At 47.0% G+C, this 13,135-nt stretch overlaps 2 protein-coding genes across 2 annotated transcripts; one reads left to right on the top strand and one right to left on the bottom strand.

Annotated features, from left to right (window-relative positions):
• Positions 1-5,333: 5,333 nt before the first annotated feature.
• On the top strand, positions 5,334-6,699 carry LOC125545714 (1-aminocyclopropane-1-carboxylate oxidase homolog 1-like). Its single transcript, XM_048709746.1, has one exon. It carries the CDS (start codon positions 5,391-5,393, stop codon positions 6,468-6,470), a length of 1,080 nt encoding a protein of 359 aa, XP_048565703.1. The 5' UTR covers positions 5,334-5,390; the 3' UTR covers positions 6,471-6,699.
• Positions 6,700-7,380: 681 nt separating this feature from the next.
• Positions 7,381-11,251, bottom strand: LOC125545713 (selenium-binding protein 1-like). Its single transcript, XM_048709743.1, has 8 exons — positions 11,093-11,251; positions 10,812-10,974; positions 9,634-9,829; positions 9,334-9,561; positions 8,830-9,061; positions 8,638-8,745; positions 8,272-8,544; positions 7,381-7,855 (listed from the first exon to the last, which is right to left on the bottom strand). Exons 2-8 carry the CDS (start codon positions 10,972-10,974, stop codon positions 7,571-7,573), a joined length of 1,485 nt encoding a protein of 494 aa, XP_048565700.1. The 5' UTR covers positions 11,093-11,251; the 3' UTR covers positions 7,381-7,570.
• Between the last annotated feature and the right edge of the window lie 1,884 nt (positions 11,252-13,135).

Raw genomic sequence — 13,135 nt, 5'->3', positions numbered from 1 at the left:
CCGTGTCGCCCGTCCGGACGACGCGGTCTAACGCTATGCATAGTGTATGATCCTGTTTATTATCGTCCATAATTTTTGCTCTTATAGGGTTATGAAAATGCATGTCATGCTATTGTATCACAACATTCCTATACCAATAATTCGATGGCACTAGCTTCTCCACACGACAAAAAACTGGAAATAACTCTCGAACCAACACAACCAGTCCAGGAGTCCCCTGCCCGCAGCACGACCTTCTCTATCACAGCACAAGAAACTGGAAGAAATCGGAACCATTATGTTGTGGTTTACATGACCGTTGACAAGGCAGATCTCGCAACAACAGGATGGGCTCCGGCTGCGGGCCGGGAATATGATGTGAAGTGACCCTGATGCCGGTCACACATCCACAATGACAATATGTTGCGTAGCGCAGTGAGGAGATTACGGCCGTTGTTGTCCATCCCTATGTGTTTGCTGTTTAATTTACAATTTCCTTGCGGGAGTTTAATTTACAATCTGAAGCTACCAAAATCTTTCTATTGAATTTTCTTTCATTTGATTAAACTGAAATATGTCTAATCAAAATTTTGTTATCACATATGTCGATAATCTTGTGGTTTTATGGGTGTTAAAACTTCATGTAGTCTTGGATTCGTCTGTTGATTTTGCAGCTTGAACATGTATATTTCATTCAGGACCAAAACCATTGCCGAAACACATTTTGTTTATTATTTGACAATTAAATATGCGTACTATATTCTCCGAGTTATTCAGCTATCTGGCGGGAGCATATGACACACATCATAACAAAAAATTGCTATCATTTTAGTTGACTCGAAATTGGATAATGAGAATGCTCTATGAAAATGGCGAAGACAACAAAGAACTTTGAGATTGTGTGATCTTAGACAAACTCATCTTACAGCATGGGGATTTCTAATATCATCATTTTTCTTTTCATCACATGGCAAACGGACAAAAGCCAACTTATAATAGACAAATATTGCTTATATATAATTAGTTTAGATGGTTGTGTGCATTATAATAATGAAGATACCGAGGGTATCCTCATCTAGTAAAAATATATCAATAGTTTAGACGTGTGTTGTACGTGCACGCTTACTAGTGCTTAAAACTAACCACGCGCGTGGAACAGGCGACCCCCCTCACCACCGACAACCGAGGTCGTCGACAGAGGGGAGCCGCCGCTGTCCAAATCCCTTTTCTTTCTTCAAAAATAACATTTTTATTTTTAAACACATGTCTATATTTTCATACACGTTATACATTTTAGTATACATCAAGAATATTTTATATACGTTGAACATTTCTCAAGTACATGATTAACATTTTTTCCAACATATGTTTTCATGCCTATTTTCTATACACATGTCCATTTTTCGTATATATCCAAAACATTTTTTAGACATGATTATTTTTCATATACATGGTTTTGAATATATATTCTGAATATGTGTTAAACATATTCCAAATACATGTTATAACATTTTATTTAATGATATAAACCATTTTTAAAACTATGTAAACTTTTTTTTTACTTTGTATAAACATTTTTTAAATATCATGAACATATTTTTTGAAACTAATTACATTTTAAAAAATGTAATAATTCTTTGAATGATACGATTTATTTGAATTACCTGAACATTTTTTTACATTGTATAAATATTTTTAAATGTCACATACATTTTTCTGGAACGGGCACACATTTTGTAAAAGCTATACTGGGTTAACATTTTTTTAAACTACAGTAGTAAAGTTTTTATATTGGGTTAATATTTTTCAAATTCGTGCTTCTTTTAGGTAAATTTAAGTATTGGAATATATGGTTAGGGTAAACTTAAGAAAATATGAACAAAATATAAAAACGAACGCATGAAAAAACACAGAAGAAAAATAAACTAACCTTCATGAAGCTACTTGGGTCGGGCTATTAGTAACGACGCTTGTGGTGAGACAAGCTATAGTAAGGCACAACCACTCCTTTGATCGTACGAGGAGCTAGATTCCAGCTGGAGGAGCTGGAGTCCACGAGTGTGTTGCTCAGGAGCGCTTATACTCGTCGTATGGTTCATGTCAGCAACATCTAAGATGGAATACCTCAAAGATCTTTGTAGGCTTATCATTTGTTCATATCGTCAAAAGTGTCAAATGTCGGAAGCTTAATGGTATATCATCGTAGTTTCATGGGAAAAATATCGGGTGATATCAACCCTTACATGCTCCCATGATACCAATTAAAAAAATTAGATGTTTCACAAATTCTAAAAAAAAATCACGAGTATTCACTAGACATGTGTCTACAATGCCTAAACTTTTCAAATAAAAATTCAAAATACAGATGGAGAAACAAAAAAGGGAAATTCAGGTGTGAATAGTGCCATTTTTGGTTTTGTCTTCTTTTGACATCATTCATCTCATTTTCCTCAATGTGTATTTTTTTTAAAAATAAGACCAACCCAAGGGCTAACCCTTGTTGGCATTTTTTTTACAGAAGAAACTCTGCGAGCACCACGCGTCAAAGCCGAGGCTTGAACTCGGCTGGGCTGGCAGCTACCCCAGCTGTCCAGCCAACGGATCGACGCCCCATCCTCCTCAATGTGTATTTTGAGTCTGATCTAAATTTATTAGGGGTTTGGACACATATAATCTGAGCATTCCCATTTTTATGATTTTTTAAAACATTTAAATTTGAATTTTTAAAATTGGTAGAATGGGAGCATGTAAGAGTTGGTATCACCTGATACTTTCCCGTAGTTTCTTACGAGCTTTTATTGATTATATGTGATGATAGATTGTGAATGTTGGTACCAATAAACTACGGTTTACAAGAGCTTATGCCTCAATTTGTGGCATAAAAATGAAAAGAAGTCGACTGAATGATAAATTACAAAAAAGATTGTTGCGCACATGGATTACCCCGTCATGCACTAGGAAACATGTTGCAGCTTGGAGATTAGCGGTGGAGGTAAGCGTCCAACTTGACAACTTCCTTGAAAACGTTTGTGATGATTCAAGACTCTCCAATTTGAAAAAGGTTAGTGATCTTTATAGAAAACTAGTTGAGGCAAAGAAATATACACGTTTTACTTTAGTATTTCTTGTGATGAAGCTAGCATTGATTTTGCTGATCGCCACGCCCGCAATTGCGAGCATTCTCTGAAGAAATAGGCTTTTACCCCGTTATATAGATATAGCAACCACCTGATAGAACATTCCGATCAACGCTGAGGCTAACAGCACAAGCACGCCCAAATAAAAATACAAGAGAAAATAAGAGATGAAATGTCAACAACGCCGGATCAACGAAAGCTATGGCACCCTGCGACCGCTGCGCCCACCGAAGATAACCACCACGCTCCAAAGCCACCGAGTTGCCGTGTACCAAGCACCACCTTCACGAAGGGATGCGACGATGACGACGCTGCTGCCCGGACGAATCCTAAGATTTCTCCCGGTACACGGAGGGTAGTGGGGGAGAGGGTCACCCGACGCCCTTCAAGAAGGATGGCGGCGCCCACAGGCGTCACCGCGTCGGTGCCGGCAAGGCCCGAGATGGATTTCTCCCGACCCCTCGCGCCCACCACCCAGGACCAGCCTTCGGCTCCACCACACCTGCCGCCCACCAACATGCGCCAACACAGTCACGAGGACACCGCCGTCGACTCACCACGGCCAACGAAGTGAGGCCGGCCGGATCCCAAATGAGACACCCGTAGACAAAGACCAGCAGCACCGCAGCCATGAGGGAGGGAACAACCTCCACCGACTTAGGCGGTAGCAGACCGGGCGTAGCAGCAGATGCACACCAGACCAAATGTCCGGCCGAGCCCTGGACGGGCCCGTGAAGCTCCGCTGCCATGCTGCAGCAGTCGTGGCACAACAGCCGCCGTCCCTGTCGCGAGGAGCTTGCCAGAACCACCGGAGAACAACCCACCGCAGCCCCCCCCAGCAGGCCCACCCTAACCCAGATCGGGCCCGTGGGGCCTATATCTGGGCCAACCGGGCGCGGCCGGCCGCCGCCGCCAGGGGACAACGCCACCGCACCGCCGACGTCCAGATCCGCGCCGGAACGCCGCCGGCCGAAGCGCTCCGCCCCCAGGACCGCACGCCCGAATCGGGGTCCAGCGACGGGGGAAGAAGGGGGGCCGCCACCGACGGACTGCGGGGCGCCGCGCGAGCAACGCCCAGCCGCGCCCGTCGGCGGCAGCGGCGAGGGGAAGGGGGCGGCGACTCGCGGGGAGGGGAGGAGAGGGGAGCCGCCCCGATCGCCTCGCTCGGGGAGGGCGACGCGGGGGGCCGAGCTCGGGGGGAGGGGAGGAACGGAATTCGGCAACCTGCGAGCATTCTCTGAAATGAAATAGTATCAACAATGAAATAGTATCAAGTCTAGTTTGCACAATAGAATATATAGCCGATGATTCCATGTATTGTTATCTTGTTACATATATTGAAACCGATGTACTTCAGCCTATTAGTGCCGAAGCTGGGTACTTACCAAAATATGCATGATCACAAATAGCTGCTACCAAAATATGTTTGTAATAAAGCATTACTTTTTTCGTTCATGTTTAATTTGTGGGTGTGTCTAGGGCATATCTAGATGTGCTCTAGTTATTATACATCTAAGTGAGTGAATCAAGTATAAAGAGAAAAAGAAAAAAGAGAAAAAAATATTCACACGAATCTCAATGTAAGATCAATGACATATGACTTAGATGTGCTTTAGCAAAACTGTTAATTTGTATACAAAGTTTTTCTAAAACTTGATGTCACAAGGTTTAGATCCTGGCATCACCAATGACACCTCCTCGCATTGCTCCTAGCTATTCTTCTATGCATGTTCATTTTTTCGCAATGGGTGTTCAAAAACAAGGTGCTTCCGACAAACCGGTGGCACGTGCTAAGAGAAGAAAACGCCGACGATGCATCGGAAGAAGGTTGTGTGTTGGATTGTGGCCAAAAGGCACTTTACCAATATTTTAGTCATGACCATAAACTTGTTCTTGGTTTGGATCATGGTTTTTGGCATGTCAATGCCTCTTTGCCCACCTAGTTCATTTTTCTTGCCAGTGCTTGCTAAATCATTGAGTAGTAAAATCTTGACCAAAATATTAGCAAGCCAAATGTATTTGGGAAGGCAAGCTTAGGCTAAAACCAAATATACAACCGAACAAATTGACGCTTTGAGATGTGTGTTCCACAATCCACAAAAGTTGGTTTGGTTTTCAGCAAATCCGAATAGACGTCGACGTATACACTGCCTGTCAGCAATCATGGAATGTACGATCAGTAAAGAGCCACGACTACATCACTCACTACCACACACACGTAGACAAACTGAATTCAAAGGATCGACACACTGCAGAAGCTAGCTCCAATTACCCATGGCCTCCGACCACCGCCTCGGTGCGCTCAAGGCGTTCGACGACACCAAGGCCGGCGTCAAGGGCCTCGTCGACGCCGGAGCGACGGCCGTCCCCGCCATCTTCCACCACGCGCCCGAATCCCTCAACGACGCGCCGCATCACCATGACCATCAGTTCGCCATCCCGGTCATCGACCTTGCCGGCCTCGCGACACCGTCCGGGCGAGCATCGGCGGTCGGTGCCGTGAAGGCGGCCGCGGAGACGGTAGGCTTCTTCCAGGTGGTGAACCACGGCGTGCCGGAGGAGGCCATGTCGGCGATGCTCGCGGCGCTGCGGTGCTTCATCGAGGAGCCGGCGGTGGCCAAGGCGCCGTACTACACCCGTGACCACGGCCGGCGCGTGAGGTACCAGAGCAACTTCGACCTGTTCCAGTCGCCGGCGGCCAACTGGCGCGACACCCTGTTCATGGATATGGCACCGGAGCCGCCGGCGCCCGAGGAAATCCCCCCGGCGTGCAGGGCAATCGCCCCAGAGTTCGCAGGGCTGGTGCAGCGGCTGGGGAGCACGCTGCTCGGGCTTCTGTCGGAGGCGCTGGGCCTCCGGCGAGGGCACCTGGAGGAGGACGCCGCGTGCCTAGAGGGGCTGAGCCTCGCCTGCCACTACTACCCGGCGTGCCCGGAGCCGCACCTCACGCTGGGCACAACCAAGCACTCCGACCCCAGCTTCATCACCGTGCTCCTCCAGGACGCCGTCGGCGGCCTCCAGGTGCTCGTCGACGACGACGACAAGCAGAACCCGGCGTGGGTGGACGTGCCGGCAGTGGCGGGGGCGCTGGTGGTGAACGTGGGCGACTACCTGCAGCTCCTGTCCAACGACAGGTTCAAGAGCGTGGAGCACCGCGTGGTGGCCAAGAGCGCGGGGCCGAGGGTGTCGGTGGCCTGCTTCTTCCGGACGGACAGGTCGACGAGGGTGCTCGCGCCGATCGTCGCCGACGGCGGCACCGCCCGGTACAGGAACACGACGGTGGACGAAATGGTCAGGCACTACAGGGCCAAGGGCCTCGACGGCGTCTCCTCGCTCCAACACGTCAGGATCTAATGAATCTCACCCAAATGTATTTGTTGTGCTTATGATCGGAATTCATGTTTGGGCTTGAATCATATACCAGTACTCCCTCTTTAAAGAAATATCTAAACGCTCTTATAGTATTTCTTTACGGAGGGAGTACATCTTAGCAACGCAAGAATAAAATGCAATCGTTGTACTCTTCCCAATCGCGATATTGTGGTTTGTGGATTCAGTTGGAAATGCAGATAAGATTTAATTCCCTGAGGTATTAACTAAAACATGTCTAGTACATCTATATTTTGATAAATGGAAGTCATGTATTGCGAAACGGAGGGACTAGTTTTGATGACTGATTACCAAACACTGGCCTACGGATCTCGCTGATGGAACCAGACCTGAAGAAATCGACGGATAACGAAACTGGATAGTGCTTCCCACAAAAGCTTACATCTCATCGACACTCGGGTGATATATCTTGTCGGTGAACCAAATGGAAGGCGATTTGTAAGGGTAAGCTTCTGCCAGTTAAATTTGTTTGATAGGAGTACTATCTAATCTGTATGTACAGAGTTTAAATGCTTGTGTAATGTAAGCTAATGCACCATCATTCCCTCCCACATGTACTCCAGTTGGGAAGAAGATTGCCAGCTGACCAAACAGGCACTAGTAAGCTAATACCTTCGAACTACAAGGAGATCCACCCCGACTACCCTGAGGCAGTACGTCGGGTGCAGAGCAATCAACTGACATACATAATTTTGGTTACAAGACCATGCATGCTGTTGGTTGCAAGAAATACTATTTGATTTTGGTGAAATAGCATTATATCTCTGGTTAATACTGTATATGGCTATTGCATGTGTTACTTTGCTTCCAGCTTAATCATTCTCGTTTAGAACATTTCAAGCAGAAGATATAAGGCCTACAAAAGCATCAGAAATTTCAGAATCAGAGGCAACTCTTATTAGGGCACAAGCTCCCATGAAGCCAATGTCAGAGGTTCTATCAGGAACTTATTCCAATTGATACCACATCACATACAACACCGCAGGCAGGGAAGAAACCATCTTAATTACAGTGAGCTTAACACCATGGATCTCCAGCTGCATATGCACCCTACACCCTTCGTCCTAGATCCATATGTCAGAGGTGCAGTCTCCCCCAGGATATCTCATTTCATGGGCCAATGAGGGACCTTCAGGCTCGGTGCCAAAATCCACGAAGAAGTCGGGGTTGACAGTCAGCCCTCCTTCCTCGGTGTCGACGTCGATCTGCAACATGTGAGATCCCTTCTTGAGAAGGTCAGGGCCATAGAACTGCTCGTCCCACCGGCTGAAGAGAGAGTTGGTTACATAGACCCTCTTGCCATCCAAGCTCAGCTGAATCATCTGCGGCCCACCTCTAAGCCGGTGCCCCTGAATACAAGACACATGGTATGTCAGAGTAATGTTGAGTGACTAGAAATAAATACTCCCTCCGTCCCAAAATTCTTGTCTTAGATTTGTCTAGATATGGATGTATCTAATACTAAAACGTGAGTTGATACATCCCTATTTAGAAAAATCTAAGACAAGAATTTTGGGACGGAAGGAGTATGTTCCAAATATTGCAGTTTCATTGGATCATTCGGTTTAGTTGAGAATAAGTATAGCAGCATTGCAAGCTGGATGTGTTCCAGTTGGTACTTGAATCACCCATCAGTTGAACTATATATAACCAGTATTGAATTGTGACTCTGGTTATTTTTTAATAAAAGATACAGAAGATATTCTGAAGAATGTAACTTATGTACCAAGCCATTAAGATTTAAGAGGAGTACTGTAGAGTTTACCTTGACTTGGGGCACAGCATACTGCTCTTCTTTGTCATCGTCGGTCACATAGACAACATCACTGCCCTTTTGAAGAAGCCCACCTACAAATACTTGCCCAGCCAACACAGGCTTTGCAGGGTCCTCAATGTTGTACTGCCTGATATCCCCATGAAGCCAGTTGACCAAGTAGAGATAACGGTCATCCAGAGAGATGACAAAGTCAGTTATCAATCCTGGCATTTCTGGCAGCATCCAGTTGCGCACCTTCAGTGGCTCTATGGATATAGCTACCTACAAATACAGGCACAAGAAGTGTAAATAAAATGAAAATAAACTTCATTATGTGTGAAAGAAGTAGGCATTAGCATGTCATTGCGGACAAACCTCATGGCTCCATGATCCATCTGCAGTTTTGAAGAATCTCACCATGTTGCTTGTCAAAGCACAGCCAACATAGCCAGTGTCCTTTGATGGGTCATGTAAAAACCTCACCTGCAGAGAAGATAAAAAGAGAACTATGGTTATAGGATAATTATTAGACCCCTATACTCTTGGTACTTGATAGTTGATACACACCTCCAGTGGAAGAAGACCTGTGCTGCCTAGATCCAGTGTCTGCTTGAGCTCACCACCAGGCCAGTCATACACATGCAGGTGCCTTCCATAGAGACCATCCTGGACATGCTGGAGATCGAAACCTGTCCTGAAAGCTGCCGGAGCTCCCCATGAAGAGCTAATCATCGTCTTGTGACGAGGCTGGTACCAGAAATCATAGCCAAACAAGGGGCTGTGACCTGGCTTTTCCCAACTACAAGTAGCAAATAGTTAAATCAGTACAGTTGGAGCCACTGAAAACTGTCTGTTTCGGAAAAGTAAGGCATCAATAATAGGAGTACTAAAGTTTTTCAAAGCTGAAATATTACTGAAGATTTTGTAATATGTAAATCAGGATGGAGTGGTTGGATGATTCTGATATGCTGAGATGGTTTCATGATGAAGTGACAATATGTTACAGAATGCATTTGAGCATATGTTATGTTTCCATGTCAATGGTACCCAGATTGTGGGCAAAAAACTTACCGCCCTTTGACGTTAAACTCTGAATCCAACAGGAGAAAGCCATTGCCAGCAGCATTGCCCTCCTTGTCTCCCAGGCAGGAAATCATGATATCCCCAGTTGCAAGGCAATGGGATGTGTGAGGGAACCCAAGCCCGGTCTTCTCAGCAATGTCCTCAGCCTGGACAACCTTGTGCAGAGCAGGCGCCCTCGGATCCTTCGCAGTGTCGACCACATACACGCGACCAGACCTGTGAACAACCAGCAGATCAGCATTTCAAAACTGAGCTAAAATTCAACCGTTCATTCATCTGATTACTCACAGCAATGAAGGGAGAATCAAGAAGCGCCGGCTCGTGGATGGATCACCATGGCAGGAGCTGCAAGCGTTCCAGCCGGAGTGATGCAGCTCGTCGCCGATGTGGGTGGCCGGGAGCCTGTGGATCACCTGGGAGTAGGTCGCTGAATTGGGGTCGACGTCCACTGTAGCCAGGTAATCCGGCTTGTTGATTCCAGTACCTGCAAAATTCAGTACAATCAGGCAATCAGCAAGACTTCACACAATCAGGCAATCAACCTGTACAAAGGCACACCCGTACATCTCTTCTCATGCTCACATGGTTTGTTCTGCCTTCAGAAACTGCCATGAAGAGAGGCCATGTGAAGCTCAGAAACAGACAGGGACTGAACTAGACGGTTCTGAATGATCCACGACTCAGCCAACTTGGACACTTGTGTAACAGCAAATGGCAGTTTCTGCCATGGAGGGCACATGCATGCTGCGTGCATATGTACAGTAGTAGCAGTACATATCAGAATTAAAGCCGGTCTATATGGTTAGACACTACATTACACCCATTACATTAAGTTGGACGGGCTAAAAATACTCCAGCCCAGTGTCTACACCAAAGCACGAAAAATTGCACATCTCTGACGAAAAGAAACTGCCATATGCAGAGTAATTGGAGATCTGAACCAAGGCTCTCTTTTCTTTTTTGCGTGGACCAAGGCTTATTATTAGGAAGTTAGAATAGCAAAGCATATGCCAATATTCTTCTTGTCCTCATTTAGTCATCTCTGACACCCATATTAGGAATTTAATATGTTTACTCATTTGATTCAAATATTACTAGGATTTTAATCCTGGAAGTCTCACTTTCTCGATTAGGAGTAATATGGAATCTGAGTACATTAGAAAGAGACTTCCAGGATTAAATTAAGTGGCATGTCCATCTCAGATTCTCAGTCCAGTCCAGGTTAAGTCAAGCCTGTGCAAGCTCCTGCTTCTGCTGCTGTTGTTGTTGTACTACTCTACGTCCCTATACTTTAATTATAAGAACCTGTAACGGAATCATAATTGCTCGCTGAGATCTAAGCGCCAACCGCAGTGCGGGTGTCAGCGGTGTGCGCGTGCGTTGGCCGTGCGTATGAGTGGCCTTTTTTCCAGTGTTGGAACTTGGTACTTGGAAGAGGAGGGTCGGGCGGAAGGAAGGATTGGTACCATTGTAGACGCAGGTGACGTAGAGGAGCCCCTCCCGCGGGCCCTTCTCCATGGCCTCCCTGGGCGTGGCGTACCCGGGGCCCTTCGCCGCGCAGCACCCCGCCCCGGCGCCGTTCGCCTTCGCCACCGCCGGCACCGCCGCGTCAGCCACCGCTGCGGCCATCTGTGATCTCAGGACGCCCAAATTAGTTAACCCCCTGCCTGAAGGAAAACGCCGCTCCCGGTGCCAGCCGCCGGAGAGCAGCTGACGGAGCAGGGAGCCGAGCTCAGTGCTGACTCACCGGAGGGTAGGAGTTCTCTTCTGCTGTGCGAGAGGGACAGAGGAAGGGAGCAGAGGAGAGGAGAGAGATGGTGGTGGGACTGCCCGCCCGGGAGACGGGGGTAATTATAGAGGGGAGGCTAACTTTGGCTGCCGCCACGTGGGCGGAGGGGATGCCGCGGGACGCGCCTCGCGATGCGTGCGGCTGGCTATAGGAGGGAAGGGAGGCCGGAGGCGTGGCGAGTGAACCTGGGCCCGGGGCGTGGGCAGGGCGTCGTCGTATCTGGACGATAATGCGGGTGCCTGCGTGGCGGGCGGGATCGATCCGTCCACGAACTGGGGTTGGAGAAAGCTTGGACCGTCGATGGCGACGCAGCGAGCGGTTCGTGGCGGTGGCTCGGCGCGTCCCGATCCGGGGCCTCGCGGTCGCAGCCGTGAGCCGCCCGTCTTGGCCGGAGCCTGCGTGCGCCACGGGCCGTCCTGTGTGGGTGTGTGTGTCTGCGTGTGCAACGGACGCTGCAGCTTTGCATTTTTCCTAGCACGAAATTGGCACTTTATTTCGTAATACTACTCGTAACGTTCTTATATTTCTTCGCGAAGGAAGTATTTATCTAAATATGGATGTATCTAACACTAAAATGTGTCTAGACACATCCGTATCTGACAAATCAAAAACAAGCTTTTTGAGACGAAGAAAATACTAATGTACTCTCTCCGTCCGAAAAAACTTGTCCCAAACTTGTTCCTCAAATGGATGGAGTGCTAGATACATCCATTTGAGGAACAAACATTTTCAGACGAAGAGGGTACTCTTTAATATTAATCTATACTCCCTCCATCCCAAGTTATATTTGTATCTAAACAAATCGAACATAACATATATACTCCTTCCGTTCCAAATTACTTGTCGCAGAAATAGTTATATCTAGAACTGAAATACATCTAGATACATCCATACTTGCGATAAATAACTCGGAACGGAGGGAGTAATAGAGTACTGTATATCTCTATGCATGCATGGTCGGCCATTTTACGTTCCTGTCGTCTCACCTTTCATGTTGAAAAATGAACACATGTGCTACCCAGGCCCGACCGCTCTGACAACTCGACGAGCCGATCTTACAGCCATTTGATTTGAGGGGTCTGATTAGACACTTTCTTCGTCTTTTTTATACAATGTCACTTTGTTTCTTTTTGTCAAAGCTTGACCTATAATTTTGGTCAACAAAATATGGGTTATATACTTATATGTCACAAAAAATGTATCATCGGAATTTTTTTAAAATGTGCATCCAACCGAGGGATGCTTTTACTGCAACGGAATTCTTCGTGCCATGCGTTTTAGCAACCCCGGGTCGACGAACGCCATACTCGGCTCTACCAACCGAGGATGGCTATGCCAACCAGCGGCTCGATCGTTACGTGCTCTGCTCTACCACTTCTCATCTCTTGGTCAGTGGTCACACTTTGCGATTTGCCTCTGAGTCAGCGATGCATATCCCAGGCCGTACGTGGCCTGATAAGGATGCATGCCCTAAAACACGTCAGCCAATAACGCACGACCGAAAATTCCAAACTCACACGATGGAGATCTGGTACTAGTATCAGATTTAAGCTATCTGTCCGGATGGCACGGATCTGCTAGCTAGCTGCCCATGATCAAATCAAGGACTTTGCGCGCTGCCAGCTTCCACGTCCATCACAAGGCGAGTAAAATAGCCCTGCATGCATGGTTATCTCGATCTCTGCCTCGCTGGAACTCCGTATTCGGACGTATAACGGCTGCTCTATAGTTTTGTTTTATCACCATGCGTTGCGCGCGGCCGGCGCAGATGGACTATCGATGCATTATCTCCGCTCACACGGTCAGCTGGCGGTCTGGCTGGCATGATTCCATTGGGTAAAGAGAACACAATGATCGGGCTCGGAAAGCTGAGCCAGGTTTGTGTGGAGAAGAGCATGATTAGTGAGGACGGGAGCCATCTGAGGGGTAAAGCGCAGCAGTTGACCGAGTGAAGATTGCTGTGCTAGCTGCAGAATCATAGAAAATCCAGTTGATTGACAT

The sequence above is a fragment of the Triticum urartu genome, chromosome 3, assembly GCF_003073215.2.
Source record: "Triticum urartu cultivar G1812 chromosome 3, Tu2.1, whole genome shotgun sequence".
Lineage (NCBI taxonomy): Eukaryota > Viridiplantae > Streptophyta > Magnoliopsida > Poales > Poaceae > Triticum > Triticum urartu.
Note: the sequence above shows the minus strand (reverse complement) of the source record. Positions and strands in the feature narration are given on the sequence as shown.

What these genes read in the sequence shown, in the direction of transcription:
- LOC125545714 (XM_048709746.1), top strand. Translation starts at nt 5,391, where the DNA reads ATGGCCTCCGACCACCGCCTCGGTGCGCTCAAGGCGTTCGACGACACC.
- LOC125545713 (XM_048709743.1), bottom strand. Translation starts at nt 10,974, where the DNA reads ATGGCCGCAGCGGTGGCTGACGCGGCGGTGCCGGCGGTGGCGAAGGCG. An exon ending in TTGATTCTCCCTTCATTGCT is followed by an intron (nt 9,562 to 9,633) that starts GTGAGTAATCAG and finishes GGTTGTTCACAG; the next exon opens with GTCTGGTCGCGTGTATGTGG. An exon ending in ATGCTGTGCCCCAAGTCAAG is followed by an intron (nt 7,856 to 8,271) that starts GTAAACTCTACA and finishes TCTTGTATTCAG; the next exon opens with GGGCACCGGCTTAGAGGTGG.